We start from the raw sequence: 20,522 nt of genomic DNA, 5'->3' as shown, positions 1-20,522 counted from the left end.
AAAGAGGTCCTGAGCTACTCAGTCAAACGCACAGCATAATTTCTGAAAATTGAAACTCTAGCAACAGAGACTACCATCCTTTCCTGTAAGTGAAGGAATGCAGATTCTCCCTATATAAGTGTCTAGTCCATGTACTATTTTCTCTTAGTAAGTACCATGTCTGTTACCAAAAAAAATTATTGTTGATTTATTGCTTAAGCTTTCTTATTAAGGTATTGCAGATATTTCCATTGTGTTTGTACTACTGGCTTAACGAAGACAATTATTTCTTACATTTTTACAAGAGTTCACTCTGCCATGCACAAGATGCAAAAGAAGACAGAAGCCTAGATTGTAGGGATTTAACACAGTGCAAGGATTAGAACTCACCAGGCCCAGTCAAGCTTCCTCTCACGTCATTGATGGTTGCACCTAGCCTGAAGACTGAGGAAGCAAAAAAGATCACGAGAGGGCGACATATTTTTAAGTGACCGTGGTAAAAAAGTAGACTTGAAAGACAATCAAAAGATGGCATAAGACCAGACCCTGATCAGATTTTTTTATATGAAATAAAAGATTGAAGCCTTTCAGGAACAAATTTACCTGTTCGTTGGCAGGGAAGTCAGCTTAACAAAAGCCTTCAACTCCTCTGCCAGAGCAGATGCAGGATATGTGTCCAAGGGCAGACTTCTCTCTCTCTAAGAAATATGGGACTAGGGAAAAGAGTGGAAGCTGAACCCAAAACTTTATTCCATTGAAAAGGGAATCAAGAAGGTTTTCTCGACCAAATTCAAATTGCTGTTCGTTTCACAATGGTTTCAGGTTTCTGAGCCTCATTTTATTTTGCACTGGAGAAACATAAAATGTAAGCATCTAATGAAATTAGCATGGTCTGGGAAGAGAAAGTGTCAAATAGGACTAGGAAAAAGTAATTGTAATATGAGCTCTTAAGATGAACTACTTTTTGGAGAAGGTGCAAGATCAGAACATAGGAAGAGGGGCCAATCATCACACCACATAAAGAGCTTGAGCTGAAAGTACAATAACTCTGCTTCTGCTATCACAGTGTCAATAAATAAACATAATGAAATTCATGACACCTTATTGCATTGCTCTGTATTGCCTCTATTCATTTAAAAATTATGAACACATTTAAAGTAATTCACAACTTGTCAAATGCCTGTGAGCAGTGCAGTTAGACTGGTGCTTTAAGAGGTGTTTGTGAAGATCTTACAAGAGAGCTTGATAAAACTTATATCAAAGTAAAGATGGTAGTATGGGAAAATAGAACAATAGCTACTTCGCCTGAATCTACTAGTACAGGTGCATCCAATATATTTACACTATTCACCAATGAGATGCACTTACTGAAGCTACTCTGTCAATAAAAACCACATTAAGAACCTTTTGAAAGAGCCTCCCTGTCAATTAAGGTGCAGATACATTCTATCACTCCAGTTTTCCTGTCAATTTAATATACTGGATCATATTAACAGTACTGGCTTGTCGATAAAGCAAATCCGAATCCGATTAATGGAGTTATATTGCCAATATAATCAGCTTCCTATTTATCGAGCTCCGTGGTATTTGGGAAAGCTGTGAAATGGGATTATAAGGTTAGGTTACATACATCTGTCTCTGTATTACATAAATATTTCAGGAATTGTATCCTGTTGTGTAAAGAAACTCATGTAATCACTTTTTTCCGTTACATAAACTTCAGATGACAGAATAGTATAATTGTTTATCATTGCTGAGAAAACATTAAGTCATCCTCATTTATCACGTTATGTTTCCTGCCTGCTCTAAGTAACATTTTATTTTATAAGACAGTCTACTTGTGTGCCACACATATAGAACTGCTAAGAGATGTGTGCACTCCATCCCACTTGCACAAGATAGTATCTACTCCAGAAAATAAAAGGAAAGATAAAACACATTTTAGGAACAAAATATGAAGGAGACTGCAATTTCAATGCTTATATAGCCCTTGTACTGTGCTGTATGATCCTGGTGGAACTGAAGCTTGTAAGCATAATTTTAGTGTAACAGAACCCCCTGGAAATAATTAATAAGAGGTAGTAGCTCGTGCATAAAAAACAGTAGAAGTTCAGCAAGTCTTCTATTTAATAGAAGCCTTAATGAAGTTGAACATTAGTTGCTTTTAACCACATTCAATATTAAATAACTACTTTGACTAGATTAGCAGAATATACAACAGACCATTAAACCTGATTATATTTTTTAAAAAAAAAAGAAAGAAAAAAGAAAAAAGTAATTGCATTAAAAGGTACTGGGCATTCTCTTATCAAATTAACTCTCTAGGTCTAACTTGAAAATATGGATTTAAAAAAACATGGTCCAAAATGACAGTTAAAGGTCAACGAATCAAGTTGCCAATTATATTTTCTGGTAGCAGATGGGTGCAATGAAACCTAATGATTGAATTTGAAACGCTTTAATGCATCTTTTATCTATGGCTCCCACCATGTTGAGTCTACCTTAGTATTCCTAACAGATATTATGTTTACTGCATAACAGACTCAACTACAATGAGCTAACTAGAATGAAATCTGCTCTTACCACAATATCCAGCTTATTCTAAGAATATCTTACCATGAACTCAAACTAACAATATATTTGTGGGTTTTTTGAGTTTTCATTCCAATCTACATGTTAAAGAAAAAAATTAAAATACTAAATAATACTAAAAACTAAAACATTAAAAGCAGAGGGAAATTTAAAAAAATAGTGCCTTGAATTTTAAGGAGATGATCAAAGTATTTGTTATAATTTCAGAAATGCTTTTCTCTCCTTGTGTCTAAAAGTCTTTTTTCTGTACGAAAACAACCTTATCTTTTCTTTCTTTCTTTGTTTCATACACACAGATTTTACAGTGCAATTGTGAGCTCCTGACATTTTATTTTTAATTTTGAGAAATATCTGAAAGTTCTTACTCAGAGGGAATTCTCAGTGAAGCTAGTAAGTGTTGTAGAATTTGTCCTAGTCTTACCACTGCTGTTTTCCTGTTTCTACAAGCAACATATCACAAATGTTTTCTAAACAGATAAAAGCTTATAAACACTGTGGTACTATACAGTGGAGAAGATCAAATTATGGCCTTTTAACACTGCCAAACTGTTTTGTACTCATAACGTTTGGTAAGATGAAACAGAGACACTGGATATTTTAAATTTATTAAGTTTGTGTTAACATCTATCCGCTATGTTTACCTTCTTCTGTCCAACCCATACTCTCACTAAAGGCAACAATAAAACTCCCACAAGCTATGACCTGAGGTACACTGAAATCAATAGATGTTTTCAAATTGGTTTCAATAGCCCTTGGATCAGTCTGCTTACTTCAGTTACAGGATAAGTGAGTCTTTACATAGCGTGCTACATTCCCACAGACACATACGTTGTATGCTGAAGAAAGCTGCAAAGGAGCAGGAAGAAGATTATAACAGTGATAGAAAACGAGAAGGAACTCTAAAACATAATATTCCTTTATCCCAGCATGTGGTCTTCTGTATGGAAAGCATTTAAACAAATTTGTAATGGCAGTGACAGGGAAAGGCGATTAGCCAGGTAACATACACTGTATGTGACACAAGGCTCCAGTTCTATTTCTTCCTTATAGAGTGAAGAAAATTAACAACAAAGATAAAGCAGGACTTGGTTTTGAAGCCACACTGTGTGCACAGAAAGCACACATAAAGAGGAATACTGTATCTTTTTTCCTAGGTGATGGTCAGAATAACAGAGGTAAATCCAGAACACCTCTTTTCCTTTAAAGCTACAATCTTATCCCCTTTCTCTTCCTAAAATCTTTCTCCAGAAAAGCAATGATTCCCTTAAATTCTTTAGGAATTAGGAAAAAAATCACAGATGTTAAAACTTAGATTATCACCTTCTGTCTATTTTCTTATTTAGGTCATGCGAATGTTTATTTCAACTTTTTGTTAAAAATCACAAACAAGGTATTCTATAAACATTTTGTGACAGGATACAAAGCCCTACTTTCACACAAATACCTTGGCATAATTATTTCCTCTTAGTACTGGAAGAAGACACACCACTAAATATGCTGCCAAAATAATGGCTGAATTTATGACAGAATAGTAGATCATCAGACTTTACAGACTCATATGCCTGTGCAAGGAGATTTTCAACTGTAAAATGGTGATGAGCTGACTTATTATTTGTGACATCAGATAAATAATTTAGGCTTGCACAAATTTAGCAAGAGGTTCTGTCCCTAAATACACTTAGACAACCATAACAGGCATGTGTCTATGATGAGGTACCTCATAAAATGGAAAGTTTGATCAAATACACCAGGAATATAGTAGCAGTCGTCAGGTAAGTTTGGACAGAAAAAATGAGGCCTTTCTGCTATAGCTCTTTGTATATCCATTCACAACTCTGTCTCTTCAATGTTAACCTACTGCAACATCTTCATACAGGACTCTATATTAAGTTGATTGAGAACAAGAAAAAAGACATAGTTATCTTTCTTGATAGGATCACCTCATCTAGAACACAACACCCACTTATCTAGGGACCGCCCCAGGTAATCTATAAACTCATAGGTATTTAAAGGCTGACTTTGACCTGTAAATTCTTAAAAGCCTGGGAAAAAAATGTTCTGGATTACCCCTCTCATTACAGCTTGCCATACCAAGACTCTGAAATCAGAATTTGCTGTTAAAGTAAAGAGGATCCACATAAGAAATCTTCTCTGCAAAGATTCCTAGATTAGGAAAAGTCTTCTTTCTGTTCCAAACCAGTGTTGGTTTGTCAGCCTCTAGGAAACTGGGGCAAGCTTCACCAGTGATAGAGAGACTAAGCATGACTTCTAATATTTGACTGAGGGGTTAGTTAGAATATAGTGATTAAATTATGGATTTGCCCCTGTATCTAATTTGCAGAATGCTCACTCAGCATGTGAGCACTTTTTTCAAAGTGGAATGCATGCAATGGCAACTGAAGGATGCATATATATCTTTTATTTATTTGTTTATTTATTTAGTCATTATCTTTCAAAGAAAATAGTTGATGCAACCTTCTCTAAATAATGTCCACATAAAAAAAGTCCCCAAGACAACATTCAGAAGAAGTCTGTGTGTGGGGAAGTCTCTTTCAAAGTGGGAAAAGAAATGAAAATACAACAGGTACAGTGCAAGAAATTCCAAACAAAAACTCATGCAAAGGGGAAAAAAATAACTTGTTAAGATTGTTCAAACTGCTCTTCCTGACATTCAAACTGGAAAATGTGTAACACAGACTAATGCTGCTCCCTACAGGTGGATCATGAGCCCATAGGAAGCCACACCAATTTCCAGTTTCACTGGGATTCAACATGGAGTTAGGTGCTTAGCTGCAGAGAGTGATCACTTTGCATGCAATTCTTCTACACATATGCCCTCAAAACTTGTTTTCAGGTAGAAAAGCTCATTAGGAGATGAATTTGGTTATTTCCATGGAAAGTTATTAATTTACATAATTTCAGGGCTATCTTAACTTAATGGTGCCTCTTTCTAAATAAACATGCCATTGTGACATTGGGAATAAAACAGAAGCCATACATTACTAAGAGACTACTACATGGTCTTCAGTTCACATGCAAGTTTATTAACTTCACTGTAAATTCCTAAGTATAAGTAAACTTGGGTTTGTTGTTTTTGTTTAAATTTCCTCAGGAATAAAGTAATAAAATACAAAATGTCCTTCTAAAATATGCTAACATCAAGAGTAAACTCATTTACTTTCCATGAAAATAGAATTAGGATCTTACTCCTAGGACTTTGTGTATCAAACTTCAGCATAGAGACTTTCCAGGGTAATGATATAGAGTCCTATTCCTAAAGGTTTGTAAGAGGATTCTGCTTTACCCTTAACCACAGCATAACAAACAGCACCAATGTAATTATAATCCAATCCAAGCTACTAGCGACCTTAAGAATGTGCAAGGAATAGACAAATACTGGCAGGAACTAATCTGCCATTTTCACACATCTGCCCAAGGGAGGTATTGTAATTGCAAAAATTTACTCTTAGACTGCTGAGACTCATAGTAGTTATGCTTCATTTTTAATAGAAATAGCCACAGGTAGTAACAAATTGGGTTTTGAGATGGGGAACTGAGCATGCATTCTAACCCAAATTACTTTGTAATTGTCTTGATTATAAAATACTATAGAAAACCTATAGCTCAACATTTAAATCAGGACAAAACTTTTCCTTTAAATAAAGTCTTCTCCTCCCATGGCTATTCAACTTGTATGCCTATTTCTTCATTCACCAGTATCAGCAAGACCAGTATGACAGCAAGTAACTTGTCTTTATCTAAAGATCTTTTCCAATGCTAACCAAAATTCCTGAAGCCTACATTTGCTTAATAGAAACAGCTTTCTCTTGCTTTACTTTCATTCAAGTAAAGTAGACTAACAAGCAGGTCAAAATCTGGAAATCCAGCTACTCGTTCCTAAGGTTCCTTTGCCAGTATTGGGAGATGAAGAAAAAAGTGTGCGTGGTCTACATAAATGAACTGAAATTAAAGTTTTCTTCAAAATTCTGGAAGCCTGTTCGAAACAAATGAGCACAGGAAAGTACTTAAAATTAGTTATTTCACATTTGAGGGAATTAATGTTTCGTTACCATCACATTGTTGCAATAATGAGATGTATACTGTTGGGAAAGATCATATATATGGTGGTCAATGAATAAATAATAAAATAAATTCATCCAGTTACTTCTGCCCCTTGCAATATTACATCCTGTTACGCCTGAAAAGAAGCTATAGGTGGTTTAAACAGACAAAATACATTTACAGATTTAGACAAAATTAAGACTATGCATTGAAAGAAATAACATAAAGCATTTTGTTTTCCCCTCTTTTCCACTCAATGGCTACAAAGCTGACTAATATGTTCCTTGTCTTGGAGCTACGAGATGCAAATTGTTGTGTGCTTTTTAATAACAGTTGATGATAGAAGCAATTGAGTGCTGATTATTATCACGTGTCACATGACTTATTCCTCCTTTTCATCATTAGTCTCAATCCTGAAGTCTGATAGTGAGATACACAGTGTTAAGCAAGATATATAACTTCCACCGTGAAGTGGAAAATGAGGTCCTTCCTTACCTACACTCTTGCCTCGGGAAAAAAATGACAACAACATTTGTCTCTAAACTTGATGCTTTCTAGGTTGCAGCAAAAGGTGCGGATTGACAGTATCTGCGAAAACACTGTTACACAGCTATGCACAGATCATACAAAATATCCAAAAAAATTAGATGCACATTGGTCATTAATTATGCCTTTTATCCAGCTAGATAGTTCGTTTGAATCCATGCTGCTCTCTTATCTATGTATCTCCACATAAGCATTCATACAGAAAGTTATATTATTTGATATATAGTCTAGAAATCTAAATAGTTTCTAAGGCTTCATGGCTGCCATTTTTAAAAGGCTTTTAAATTCATTATTTCCCAAGCACTCTAAATTCTACTATATTCTTATTGTCATTTGATCCACTGAAATGATGAAGAGACCAGAAAAGAACACACTTGGTACTTTACAGCTGTGACTGGATAATCTTGCTCATGATCATCAAAGCAGGATTGTTTTTATGATCTTCAAATCTGCATATCAAATTACACAAGTCTATGCGAAAAAGCAAAAATATCAAATATTCAGACATCAGGACTATCTCAATAGAGTACTAGAGAATGCGGTTGGAGGCTAAGTGAAACGAACAGCTTTTGAAGCTTTGCAATGTTTTTAAAGCAAAGGAGAGAAGCAACAGGGAGCAGATGAGCTAACACAGAATAACAGATTCTGGGCTGAATTCTGCACATGCTTACGCACATTAGCAGCTCCACTCTTGTAAGCGAACTATTTAATTCAATGGTTCTAGTGACCTAAATTAAAATAGTCACTGAATAAGTGGTTTAAGGATCATGCCTTGAAAGACATAATACTAATGTAATTATACATATGTAAGTTAGTTTCCATAGGTCTCGCAATTACTTATGCACTGATTAAGGGCATGATCCTGCTCTTTCTAGATTTGTGGAAAAACAGTCTTGTCCTCAATACTGGTAGGAAAAAAGCCCAAGTGCTGAATTTGAGGTACATTATTAAAACAACTTTCTTTTGTTTGTCACCTTTAAAATTGTATAGAATTTAGATATTTTCATTAAGAATTAATGAAAACTTGTTTAGACTGCTTCAGCTCACCTTTTTTTTTTTGAAACTGAGTTGTAGCTAAACAATCTGAACCATAAGTGGTTGCTTAGCAATCAGCAAAGAATGAGAAAGAAATATAGTAAGTAAAGAAACTGACTGACATGTTCTGTGTTTGAATCATGACATTCATTAAACACAACAGAATAACACCAATAGAAGTTTAAAACAAAATTCTATTAATAAAAGAATATATATAACTGTCTTTAGGAACAAATTATGCATTTAAAAACTAGAAATTTTGATTCACATGTCTGCTCTCTATAAAAAATCCTTTAGCTATTATTAAAAATACATTAAAATCCTTCAAATTTTGATGAAGCCACTATTTACCTTTTGTTTTTAATTCAATTGTCAAGTGTGCTTCCAATGATTTTAAAAACAGTATATATCTACAAAGCAAGCAAGAGTTTATAGCTTTGAAGACTTGAAATTGATTTTTAATGCACCAGCTTTCAAACACTACAAAGGCTGCTCTCTGCTGATAAAGACAGTAAACAAGAAATTGTCCTTTAAATGTTCCCTTTAATGTTTTTCTTTAATTAAAAATCAATCAAAAAACATTGCAACATTAAAAATTTTAAAATTAAGACATTAAAAATGTTTCAGGTATTTGACACACGATGCATTTAAACTAGAACGAAAACTTACGATGTTACTTTTGTTTACTTGTGTTAGTTTAGACTTTCTTTGCACTATAAACATTGTTAATCAAGAAGTAAACCCACACAAAAGTAGTTTATCACTGAACACAGTTATTTTTATTGAGTAGAAATGTTAGAAGTATGATGAAATAAAACTAGACATTACAAAAGTACTGAAGTAAAATGCTTTTTTAATACCTTTAGATTATTTTAATATATTCCTTTCCTCTAATCAGACCAAAGCCTATTTATGTAGATTAGTTACATCTAGAGTGTCATTTATCCAACCTGTATTTATCCTTTGATCACAAAGCTTGTTAACTTAAATGGTCTTTTATTGTTATGATTCGTTTTCCCATAATTATGCAGTTTAACTGCCTGATTTTTTTTGAATAAATATATGCAAACGCGCCAATCATATTCAGCAGTGTTATGCTGGATGCTCAATGAACTGTAAGAGCCATTTCAATACAATAAAACTGCCTGGAAGTGTTCCAGGGCAGGGACTGCAAATACCAGTAATCATAGTGTCACTAGAACTAGTACAGGCAAATACAAGTGTGTCACCCATATATCAATAGATGGCCTGAAACACTGCCTGAAATTAATTTACATGTCTGTCACTGCAAGAACTCACAATGCATCGATCAGAGGTCCCACCCACACAGCTGAAATTATGCATTTTTATCTTGTAACAAATTTTTTCTTTCCCCTTTAGAGTCCTCCTTTGGTGTGTCATGGAGACTGCAGCACACAACCACCCAGCAGGGAACAGGAAACTTTTCTGTTACAAGTATTTTATGAATTAGAGGAACTCTGATCTGATACATGCATCACAAAGCCAGTAGAAAGGTCCACGGTTAAAATAAAATACTGTTCATTTAAAGGATTTTACTTGCCAAGATTGCTTGTAATGCACTAAATTGAAAATAGATCAGCATAAGACTGATTGTGTGGAGGGTTGAAAGAGGAGATATCCCCTCACTGCACAAAACTGAGATGCAAATCGATCTTTATGCTGTCTCTCTGCACAAGTATCACTAATAATTGGCTGAAACTATGCAGTCATATCTTTATATGCAGAGAGACTCCTCAATTTTGAGGACACATCACCAGATGAAAAAAGGAGCTACTTTCTCATCTCAAGCAAGTGAGATCAATTGATCTTCTGCTATCCTTTCTGTACAGGTAACACCACTAACCAGTGGAAGAAATTCAGTAGAAGAAAGAGGTGGTTCTCATGTGACCCTAATAAGCAGGAATTGTATCAGCAGCCTTTGGGATTTAGCTAGAAAATATGACTGCTCAAGGAGGTTATTTAAAGCACTGACTAATATCCTAATTAACAGGGACATTCATATGAATTTGCTTGTTCTTGAATGTAGTATTTAATACTGAATATTTTATCTAAAATGCTTAATGACTTATCTATTTTTTTCTTTCTTACAAGATTTACAGTAATTAATCCAGAATATTCTTCTGTTAAAAAAAAAAAGTCAGAAAGTCTGCAGCAGACTGAAAAACGGAGGTTGCACCAAAAAGACAACACCTATATTACTAGAGCTTAGAATGCACCCTGGCTCAGATTTATGGCCGGCTGTACACTGCTCCATTTCATCTCAACATATCAGCAAAAGCAGTAACTAGATAATCTCATTGTTGCCCCCTTAAAAATATAAAAAATGAAGCACTTTAACTCAAGTAACTTTTCTCTGAAACAATTTTGCCACTCCCTTCCTCCTCCTTTTCCTTTTTTTTTTTTTTTTTTTTCTATTTAGGTAAGAGTCTGCAGTCCCCTGAGAGTTTCAGTTGTTTCCTACAATTTTGAACCCTTTAGCATTAATTTCACCACTTCTTTTCTTACAGCTGAAGTAGAGATACAATTGAAAGTATAAAGCTCTCCGGTTATCTGCCAGCAAAAATTTGTCCTAACTGCTCTACTCTGACCTTTTGACATCAAAGGATTGCTTCTATACTTTTAAAGATAAAACCAGAGCTATGTTTCTGCTCCAGTCAACAAATCATTGTTTAAGTTCTTTTCAAAGAATTTTCTTACCTGTTGAAAAATACTAGTACTAGTGTCAAAATGTCTTTTCTTTATACGTGCAGGCACTCCTCAGTCTTGAAGAGGTATCTCATACCTTTGCCATGCATCCTAAATGTTTTCTTCAGAAAGAAAACCACCACCCATATACATACACATTTTATATGTAGAATGAGCGTCTTGCATAATGAAACCTAAAACTAATTTGACAAGGCATTTTAACTTTTGTAGAAACAACAAAAGAAAGAGAAATCAAGCAGGATCTTTAAAAACATATGCGTAAATTTTACCCAGTATGCTAATGTTTCCTGGGGAGGAAGAAAAAATGCTGGGGAAAAAAAAGAATCCCAACTGGTTTACTCCCAAATATTGTGACTTGGGAAGAAATTATTTTTTTTAATGACATTTTTGCCTCATTAGAGAAACCAGGTTGTATCTATGCTTTCTTAATACCAAGTGTTACTTGCAAATATTTTACACGTACTTAATGATAATTTTCCATCTAACAATATTTGCTGAATTTTAAGAACCATAGAATCATTTGGGCTGGAAGGGACCTTTAGAGGTCATCTAGTCCAACCCCCCTGCGGTGAGCAGGGACATCTCCAACTAGATAAGGTTGCTCAGAGCCCCATCCAGCCTGACCTTGAATGCCTCCAGGGATGGGGTTTCCACCACCTCTCTGGGCAACCTGTTCCAGCGCTTCACCACCCTCATTGTAAAAATTTTTTTCCTTATGTCAAGTCTAAAATGCTGTATATAATGCTGAATAATGCTGTATTAAGCACACTTTCAAAAACATGTGAAAATGTGAAAATATATGTTCAGCAATATGTTCAATGGAGTCTTTGATTTCTTCTTTCAGCTGCACACCTGATTATGCTAGGTTAATGGTTGGACTTGATGACCTTAAAGGTCTTTTCCAACCTAAACAACTCTGTGATTCTATATGTTACACTTTACATCATAGTTACAAAATTTTCTAAATTCCACTCTCCTTAATTGTTTGTAAAGAAGCTGTAAGAAAACACCACAAAAAGCTGAAATCTATAAATAAAGGGCCAAATCATACTATTCTTAGCTGCACTTTGTAAGGTTCTTAGTCACAACTTACTCTTGAACCACGGAAATCATTGATTAAGTCAAAATTATGCTGTTGACTGAAATATAAAGGAAAACATGTCTTTTCATCAATGTGGGTAACGATAACAGAAACCTGACCAAATCTATTGCTAAAATAAAACTTTTCAAAGGATCAGTCAGCAAAATTGCACTGGTAATCACAAATTTATATGGATTAGGTAGTGACAGTGAGCACTGTCACTCATCACTAAGACAAGGAAATCTCAGACAACTTTATAAGCTGTTGAGAGCTCTGATCCAGTAAACCCTGCATGACTTGCTTCATGTCTTTAATTTTAACTGCACTAACTTTCTTCAACTTTTCTATTTTATAAAACAGCAAGTTCTACAGAGACATTATTATTTTCAGTTTATTGATCAATGAGAATTTCTGTTCTGTCAATATAATTTTCTTTCTCATATCAATATTCTACTTGAGAATCTTAAATTATCTTGTTCTCTATTATGTTTATTGTTCTATATTACAGCATTTCACCTTGGAAAGTTCTTTAGATTTCATATGGATCTATATATCAAGAATGATCCTTTTGAAATAATATTGCTATAAACAGTAACGGTAATGAGCTCAAGATCAAGACCAGAGCAGATGTAACACAAAACATGAGACAAATTCTGCTTCCTCTGCCTATTTCAGCAGCCAGGGCGAATGCCAGAGTGAGCCATGTATTGCCAGATTTAATTCTAAAATATATGTACTTTGTGTCACAGTACTATGTAGTGTATCTTGATGAAAAATGAAATAATGCTTCATGAAAATATAGAAAAGATCCTGTCCTGAAATTCTTACACAGCCAATCCCAGTATTGATTTCACTGAATAAGTAAAACTAAAACTGCAGAACGACGTAATACAAAATCATACTAACTGCAGGCTGTATGTACACAATGCAAACATTCACAGGAGTTATTCTGCAAGACATCTAACCTTGTAAAACAGCGTAAAAACTACCATAATGCATCTTAGTCAGGTAGTTCTGAAGTTTCATCTGATGGTAATTTAATGACCTTAGATACAGCCTAGAATATGCAGCTTCAAAATTTTGGGAATTATAGAGTATGATCGTGCAAACTTGTAAATGTGTAGAACTGCCCAGTATCCTCTTGGTGCAAAATGTTAACTTCTACTAGCTCTAGTGAGAGAGAATAATATTCCTCATTTGCAGCAGAAGATAAAAAAAATAAAAATTAATACCTCTGTTTTCAGACAGGAATTTAAATCACTGAGAATGAATGCAACTTCTATGAGGAAAGATGCTTCTCCTTATACTGCAGCAGCTGCAGACTTCTTTTTGCAAGCTCAAAATTTCTGAGTTGAAGTTTCTTAAAGTAAAGCATGAAACAGTATATCTAAAGACAGAACAGTTCTAATACAGTTTATGTTTTTTTATTTCCCCCAAAGACTCTCTCTTCTTAGGTACTACCAGACACCTGGCGATGAAGCTGCACTGGGACTTGACAGTAATCTGTTGACACACCATAAACATCAGGTGCCTGAAGTATGAAGAATGTTCCGTACTTTATCTTAAAACGCTACAGGACCACCTAGTACAGCAGTAAGGTGATTCCCAGCTTGAGAGCTTCTTGCAACAAAGTAAATCTTTTTTAGCTGTTGTTTAGCAAAAGCTGTGACCGCTGCTTTCTTTATTCACTCCTGTCTCATTCCCAGTATATTTACAAACCTCTCCAAGTTGCACCACGAGTATGAAAAGAAATAATCTCTCGGATGATCAACACTACTTGCATACATAGATAGTTTTCTACGCTACTGTTACATCACTTTTGAGGAACCTTTTTCCAGAATGTATTTGTTTAAAGAAACTATTTACTTCCCTTTAACCATCCACTCCTTTATCTGTTAGAAACCTGCAACAAGAAATTGCGACTTGTTCACTCAGGAAAAGGTGAATTGATTAACTCAGAACTTTTTGGTAGGAGAGATATGAACATATATGTGTATCTTTGTACATGATATTTCTTTTTCTAATGTCTGCTCTTAAAAATAAAGCAAAATTCTGTTTCTCTTAGTCAGATGAGTAGGTCAGCTTGATTTACTCACCAGAATGAGATGAACAGAATTTGCCTAGTAGTCTTTAAGGTCTAGAGTGAACGGAAATCTTCCTTCAGCTGTGTAGAGTTTCCATTTTCTCCTCCCTTCCCCTTTTTCCCCCCCAATAAGAATGAATAGTTTGGACTTCAAGGGATTCAAAGGTCACGTGGAATTTTGAATTTGGCAAGGAGAATTGTATAGCACTGGCCTATATTTAAATATTTTTAACAGACTTGTGTTTGAAACCACTATTTCTAAAGCGTGTTTAGAATATGACTGCTGAAGTTAAAAGCAATGAAACATGCTAAAGTGTAGCTGTTCTAACTTCCTAGTATGTTACTAAACACTGTTCTTCATACACATCAACCCCATGTGCACAACAAATCACAAAATGATCTGTTTTCAGAGGCCCTAAGCACTTGCAAATCTCTTGTGCCAATAAAAGCTGAAGGTACGCAGCATCCTTGGCTGTCCATCCAAAATTTTATACATACATTCACGTACGCATCTTTAAACTATTTAATTTTTATAGTACTGAAGAAGTTCATTGATTCATATAAGTAAGATACGCAACCACGGCACATAGCTGAATGCTACAAAGTAGTGAGTAAACACACAAGTTGTTAAATCATGTGACTAATGTATAACAGAAGTCACTTAAAGAGAGGCAAGATTACACCGCTCTTACACATACCAGGCAGTGTTTTATTCAACTGCTGGTCATTTTAAGTCAGTCTGAAACCCATAGTCACTAAGTAACACTTTACTCCACAGGTATTCATGGATATAAATCTGGCTATCTGTAGAATAAAATACTATTCATGAGAAATAAGGGAATCAGAAAGCCTATTGACTTTACTAGCTCTTACTAGCAAGCAAAGCAAAAAAATTGTTATGCACTCCTAATAAGAGTGAGAAAACTTGGATCTTACTGAGAAAGAAATTAATTTAACGTATTAAGTAATAATATAATATTTAGCTTGTATATATATACATCCATAGATATATAAGTAGGTACATATATATATACACATGTATAAACACAAAGTTTTAATAACAAGTTCCTGCTAGAGAATTCTGCCATTAAACACTTGCCAAGAAAATGAGAGTGAAGAAATGCAGTTCCATTGTATGAATTATATAGTGTGAGATTATCGTGGTTCAGTAATACATCTGGGAAAAATAAAGTGAATATCCACTGGAGAACACTTACACAACACTTACCTTTCCCTTACTGAGGTAAAGAAGAAAACTGTTTTTCTGAATTGACTAATGAAAGGAGATGATAAAGCAGCTGTTCGGATTCTGTATCTTTTTTCCACTGACTATACCTTTGGTTCCTAACTGTGCAATTTACTTTTCCAGACACAGGTTTCTTGGAGTGATTAAGGATATAGTAGATCCAGAGAAAGAGATGATCCTTTAATATTTCTCTCTAAGTTTGAACTGAGGCAGAATTACAGGATCAGACACAAAGTAGTGCCTACATTCTAAATGTAAATTTTACATAAACTGTACTCCAGGGATGTGGAGATGGAGAATACAAAATGTATTTTAGTAATGCAAAATTATAGTGAAGAGGATCAGGTTTCCCCATCTAGCTGCTTTAAGTCTGAGCCTTTCTTAAATAGAAACCAACTACTCTGTTTCATATAGTGTATTTGTTTTGTCAATAAAACTACAAAACATAGTATCAATAAGTATGTTTGAACAGGTTGTTCACTAGGGAAAAATGAATGTTTCCTAGTCTACTGGCTGAACCATCTAAATATCCAAAACACTCTGTGTAGATATTCCGGGAAAGCAAAACCAGTATTAGATATACCAGTATGTGCTATGAGGAGTTACGGTTAACATTTCCCACAGTTGTCATAACGAAAACTCTTATAGAAACCACAACACACCTTTTTAAGGGAGGAAATTCCTCTTTTAGCTTTATATAGATCTCAGAAAAAAAAAAAAATCATGATTGATATTATACAGTGAACACTGTAAAAAAAGGAATCATATTTTCCATAGGGATTTTACACTACAATTGAATCTTTACTACTCAGTAGCATCAATACATGAACTAATTGCTTTATATAGACATTACATGGTTGTAGGAAAGTAAAATTTTCTGTCTTTTAGTAACTATTACACTTGCCAGTAGGAAAAATCTGTGTTCTTTTTTTTTAGCATTGTGACAACTCCATTTTACAGAAAAAAAAAGTTGACATTACTTAAACAAGTGTCATTGAAAGTTATTTGTTTTTTAAAGCATGAATTATAAATCAAATTATCTCTGGTTGTGCCCTAACCTAAACTCTTTCCTGAAGTGTCACTTTTTGTTAAAATCAATTTCAGATTTTAAGTATTGCTCCACTCACCTAATTGATAGCAACACAAATTCATGATAGGCATAAAATGAAATTGTTTCTGTGACACAACTCAATAGTGGGTTGAGGATTAGTTCACAGTGACCTTGTACCGACAGCCTTTTTTTTATTTTTTCTTTTTTTTCCCCCCAGTTATAAATATTCAATTTATAAGCCAGCAGTTACTGGAATTTTGGTTACTTAACCTGTCAATTACCGATGGCTACTTCTATTTAGTTTAAAACATTAGTTGCAGCTGGCAACTAGAACATTCGATGTTCACAGACCACAGGGTATGATAACTCCAAGGTATTACGAATTTTCTTTTGGTACATCAAGTGTCTACAGTGCAACTTCTTTCCCACTAGCTGCATACACGAAATGAGTCTGTGTCACTTCTGATACACTCAGCTCATTCCCCTATGACTCAGAACAGCATATTAGGAGAACCACAGGATAAAACAGATATGACATTTCAAATATATTTAATAGTCATTATCCAGAGCCTGCTTTCAATCCAAATGTTAAAAATCACTTTGAAACATACCCGTAGTATTTGAACATTAAGCTGCATTAATCATGAAGTAATACTTTGAATTAAACCAACTGGAGCCAAATTCTGCCCTCACCTTCACTCTGTGAGTTCACTGCTCTGGAATACACCTTCTGAGTTTGGACTTTAAACTACCTGCTAAAAATTAAGTCATTCTTTTATTAGCACCTGATATCCAATGGTCCAAATTCTGCCATTTCTCACATTCACAAAAGTCGGTAGAAGATGTGATATAACTGGCAGCAGAATGAAGCCCAGCTGTAATTTCTAAATGAGCTTTGCTAGAAGACAGAGCATGTAAGTCTTTTGCTATAAAGCAATCAATATTGACTCAGGCTACTGGAAATCTGACTAGTTGTTTTCCTGTTTTATGACAGAATGTGAGTTTTGTTAACATTTGGGGGTAGGAGAGAATCACCACATACATTTTCTTTCTATTGGACTAAGCAGAAAATTCAGTGCTGAAAGTTTGGTTGTTTATGGGGAGAGGAGGAGGCAATGGGGCCCCAATGATAATGTTCTGTGCCAGAAAAAAAAATCATATTCTAAAGAAGGAAATTTTTAAAATTAAAAACATACATCTTGGAAAGATAGCTCATATTTACATACAGGATTGGAGAGCTATAATAGACTGTTGCAATAGATGTCCTCAGTGTGTAGAGTTTCTCCCACGTCCTGTTAGGTACTGCAGATGATACGACTGCTTCAGAAACGCCCTCCCCCTTCTCCACCCCAAACCAAAGTGAAGTGAAACCTGTGGAAGGGCCCACCTCTGTCTGGTGATCTTCTGGGAAAACACCCCAGTGTGCCCCAAACATACCAAACGCCTGCCTGCACTCTCACATGCACCTCTTTTGCACTGCCGCAACTCTGTTTCATTGGGCATTTACTTTTGAATCATATGGGAAAGACCAGTGTGACAGCAGAACCAGACCCACCAGATGTGGTCTGGTTCCACTTTCATTAAGTCCACCTCTCTTTAGTGACTTATGTTTGTCCCTTCAGTGGTGCCTTACAGCAGATTTCACTGCAGACAAAAGGTAAAGTTAAACCAGCGTCTAAAGTGAGGTCCAGGGTATTCTAAAAGTCTCCTACCTGAATTATGGACATCCGGCTCGGGGGAGCCTCGCTGGCGTTAGTCCCTTGCCCTGTGAAGCTGGTGTGGCAGCCCACATGTCCCTGGGGTACAGTCAGGTTGTTGGAGGCAGGCTTCAGGTACATCACCTCAGACCTGGGAGAGCTGAGGGGCAGGCGGGTCTGGTAGTCAAAGTACATGGGTGAGGTGGCCAGCGATGGGCTGCTCACCACGTTCATGACATTGAGGGGGCCCCGGCTGTCCTCGCCCTCACTGGGCACCAGCATAATGTCATTCTTGCTGATCTTCTTCTTCTTGCCCTTGCTCCCTCCACTGCCACTGCCTCCTCCTCCCCCGCCACTGCCTCCCCCTCCTCCTAGCTGAGGGTGGCTATACTCGGCAATGCGACAGTTATAGGTGCGGATCTCCTTGTTCTCTCGCTTGCACTTCACGGCAATAGTTATCATGGCAGCCAGCAAGATTATGGAGACAGTGCTCAGCGTCACGATCAGGGGCAGCGACAAGTCCCAGTGTGGTCGCCCCATTCCCCTGCGGCTCGCCAGCCTCGGGCAGGGGCCCCGCCAAGGCCCTGACAATGAGCTTGGCCACTGCGGAGAGACTGGGTTTGCCATGGTCACTGACTTTTACCACCAGTTCAGCCACAGGGCTGAGCTCCTCCCAGTAGGGGTGCAAGGTGCGTATCTCACCACTAGTGGGGTCCATCTCAAAGAGGTGCTCCTCATTGCCTTCCACGATCTCATACGTGAGGCGCCCGCTCTCCCCAAAGTCACTGTCCAGGGCACGGACGGTGCCCACGGGATAGCCCACCCCAGCATTGCGTGGCACCTGCAGTTCGGCAGTGTCATTGATGAGGGCAGGCAGGACAATGAGGGGTGCGTTGTCGTTGACATCGAGCACGGTGACACGCACCGTGGCATTGCTTTCGCGGTGGGGTGAACCTGAGTCTTTGGCCAGTACGCGAAACTCAAAGTGCTTTGTCTGCTCATAGTTGAAGCTCCTCAGGGCATAGATAGCACCATTGGTGGGGTTGACGGAGACATAGGTGTAGATGGAGACATCTCCCACGTGCCCAGGCAGAATGGAGTAAGAGACTGTCCCATTTTGGCCCAGGTCTGGGTCCTGGGCCAAGACGGAGCCCAGGTACTCTCCAGGGATGTTGTTCTCAGGCACCTGTAACACATAAAGGTTCTTGCTGAAGCGGGGTGGGTTGTCATTCTCGTCGAGGATTCGGACAGAAAATGACTTGGTGGAGTTGAGCGGGGGGTTGCCCCCATCACGTGCCACGATGGTCACATTGTACTCATCCTGTGCCTCACGGTCCAGGGGCCGGTCGGTGACCACAGTGTAGAAGTTGTCATAGTTCTCCTCCAGGGTGAAAGGGACAGCTCCGGGCCCACCGCCACCACCCAGCACCCGGCACTGGAGCTGCCCGTTCTTGCCTGAGTCACGGTCGGTGACCCGCACCAGAGCAATGACAGTGCCCGGTGGGGCAGCCTCACTCAGTGCTCCCTGGCGAACAGAGACAAAGCCAATGGTGGGAGCATTGTCATTGCGGTCGATGAGGCGGACGGTGACCTTGCAGTGAGCGGGGATGGGATTGGGCCCCAGGTCCCGAGCCTGGACATCAATCTCAATGAGGCCGCTCTCCTCATAGTCCAGGTTGCCCTTGACACGGATCAGGCCACTTTGCGGGTCGATGCTAAACAGGTCGCGGACGCGCTCAGGTGCGTAGCCACTGAAGGAGTAGAGCACCTCTCCGTTGGTACCCTCATCAGCGTCGGTGGCATTAAGGTCGATGACGGCAGTTCCCAGTGGTGCGTTCTCTGGCAGTTCTACCACGTAGGAGGCTGCCTCAAAGATGGGGCTGTTGTCATTGGAGTCAATGAGGCGCACATTGATCTGCACTGTGCCTGAGCGTGGTGGGTCGCCGCCGTCCAGTGCTGTCAGTACCAGGGTATGGTGACTTTGCTCCTCACGGTCTAAAGGTTTCTGGATGACCAGCTCCGGAAACTTTGTGCCATCACCACGGGACTTCACATCAAGGGAGAAGAGACCGTAGTCATCACGGGTGAGCAGGTAGGTGCGCAGCCCATTGTCTCCAGCATCTGGGTCATGGGCGCTGGTAAGGGGGAAGCGAGTGCCTGGCGCAGCATTTTCCGAGATGTCCATGTCCACTTGGTCAGAGGGGAATGCCGGTGCGTTGTCGTTCAGGTCCTGGATCTCCACCTTGATCATGCAGATCTCCTGGTCGTTGGCGAACACCTCGAGGGACAGCTGGCACTTGGCGCTGCGCCGGCACAGCGCCTCTCGGTCGATGCGCTGCTTGGTGTAGAGCAGCCCGCTCTCCCCGTCCACGTCCAGGAGGTGCGGGGCTGAGTTCTCCAGCACCCGGAAGGTGGACTTGGGG

At 37.8% G+C, this 20,522-nt stretch overlaps 1 protein-coding gene across 1 annotated transcript in view; it reads right to left on the bottom strand.

Moving 5' to 3' along the window:
• Positions 1-20,515, bottom strand: part of PCDH17 (protocadherin 17) — a gene marked incomplete at its 5' end in the record, with an annotated part of 85,351 nt that extends 64,836 nt beyond the window's left edge. Inside the window, 2 exon segments of the mRNA XM_009697353.1 lie at positions 18,115-18,634; positions 18,636-20,515. Coding sequence (XP_009695655.1) covers positions 18,115-18,634; positions 18,636-20,515 — 2,400 coding nt within the window.
• Between the last annotated feature and the right edge of the window lie 7 nt (positions 20,516-20,522).

The sequence above is a fragment of the Cariama cristata genome, unplaced genomic scaffold, assembly GCF_000690535.1.
Source record: "Cariama cristata isolate BGI_N322 unplaced genomic scaffold, ASM69053v1 scaffold9803, whole genome shotgun sequence".
NCBI lineage: Eukaryota > Metazoa > Chordata > Aves > Cariamiformes > Cariamidae > Cariama > Cariama cristata.
This window is presented reverse-complemented; position numbering and strand designations above follow the sequence as displayed.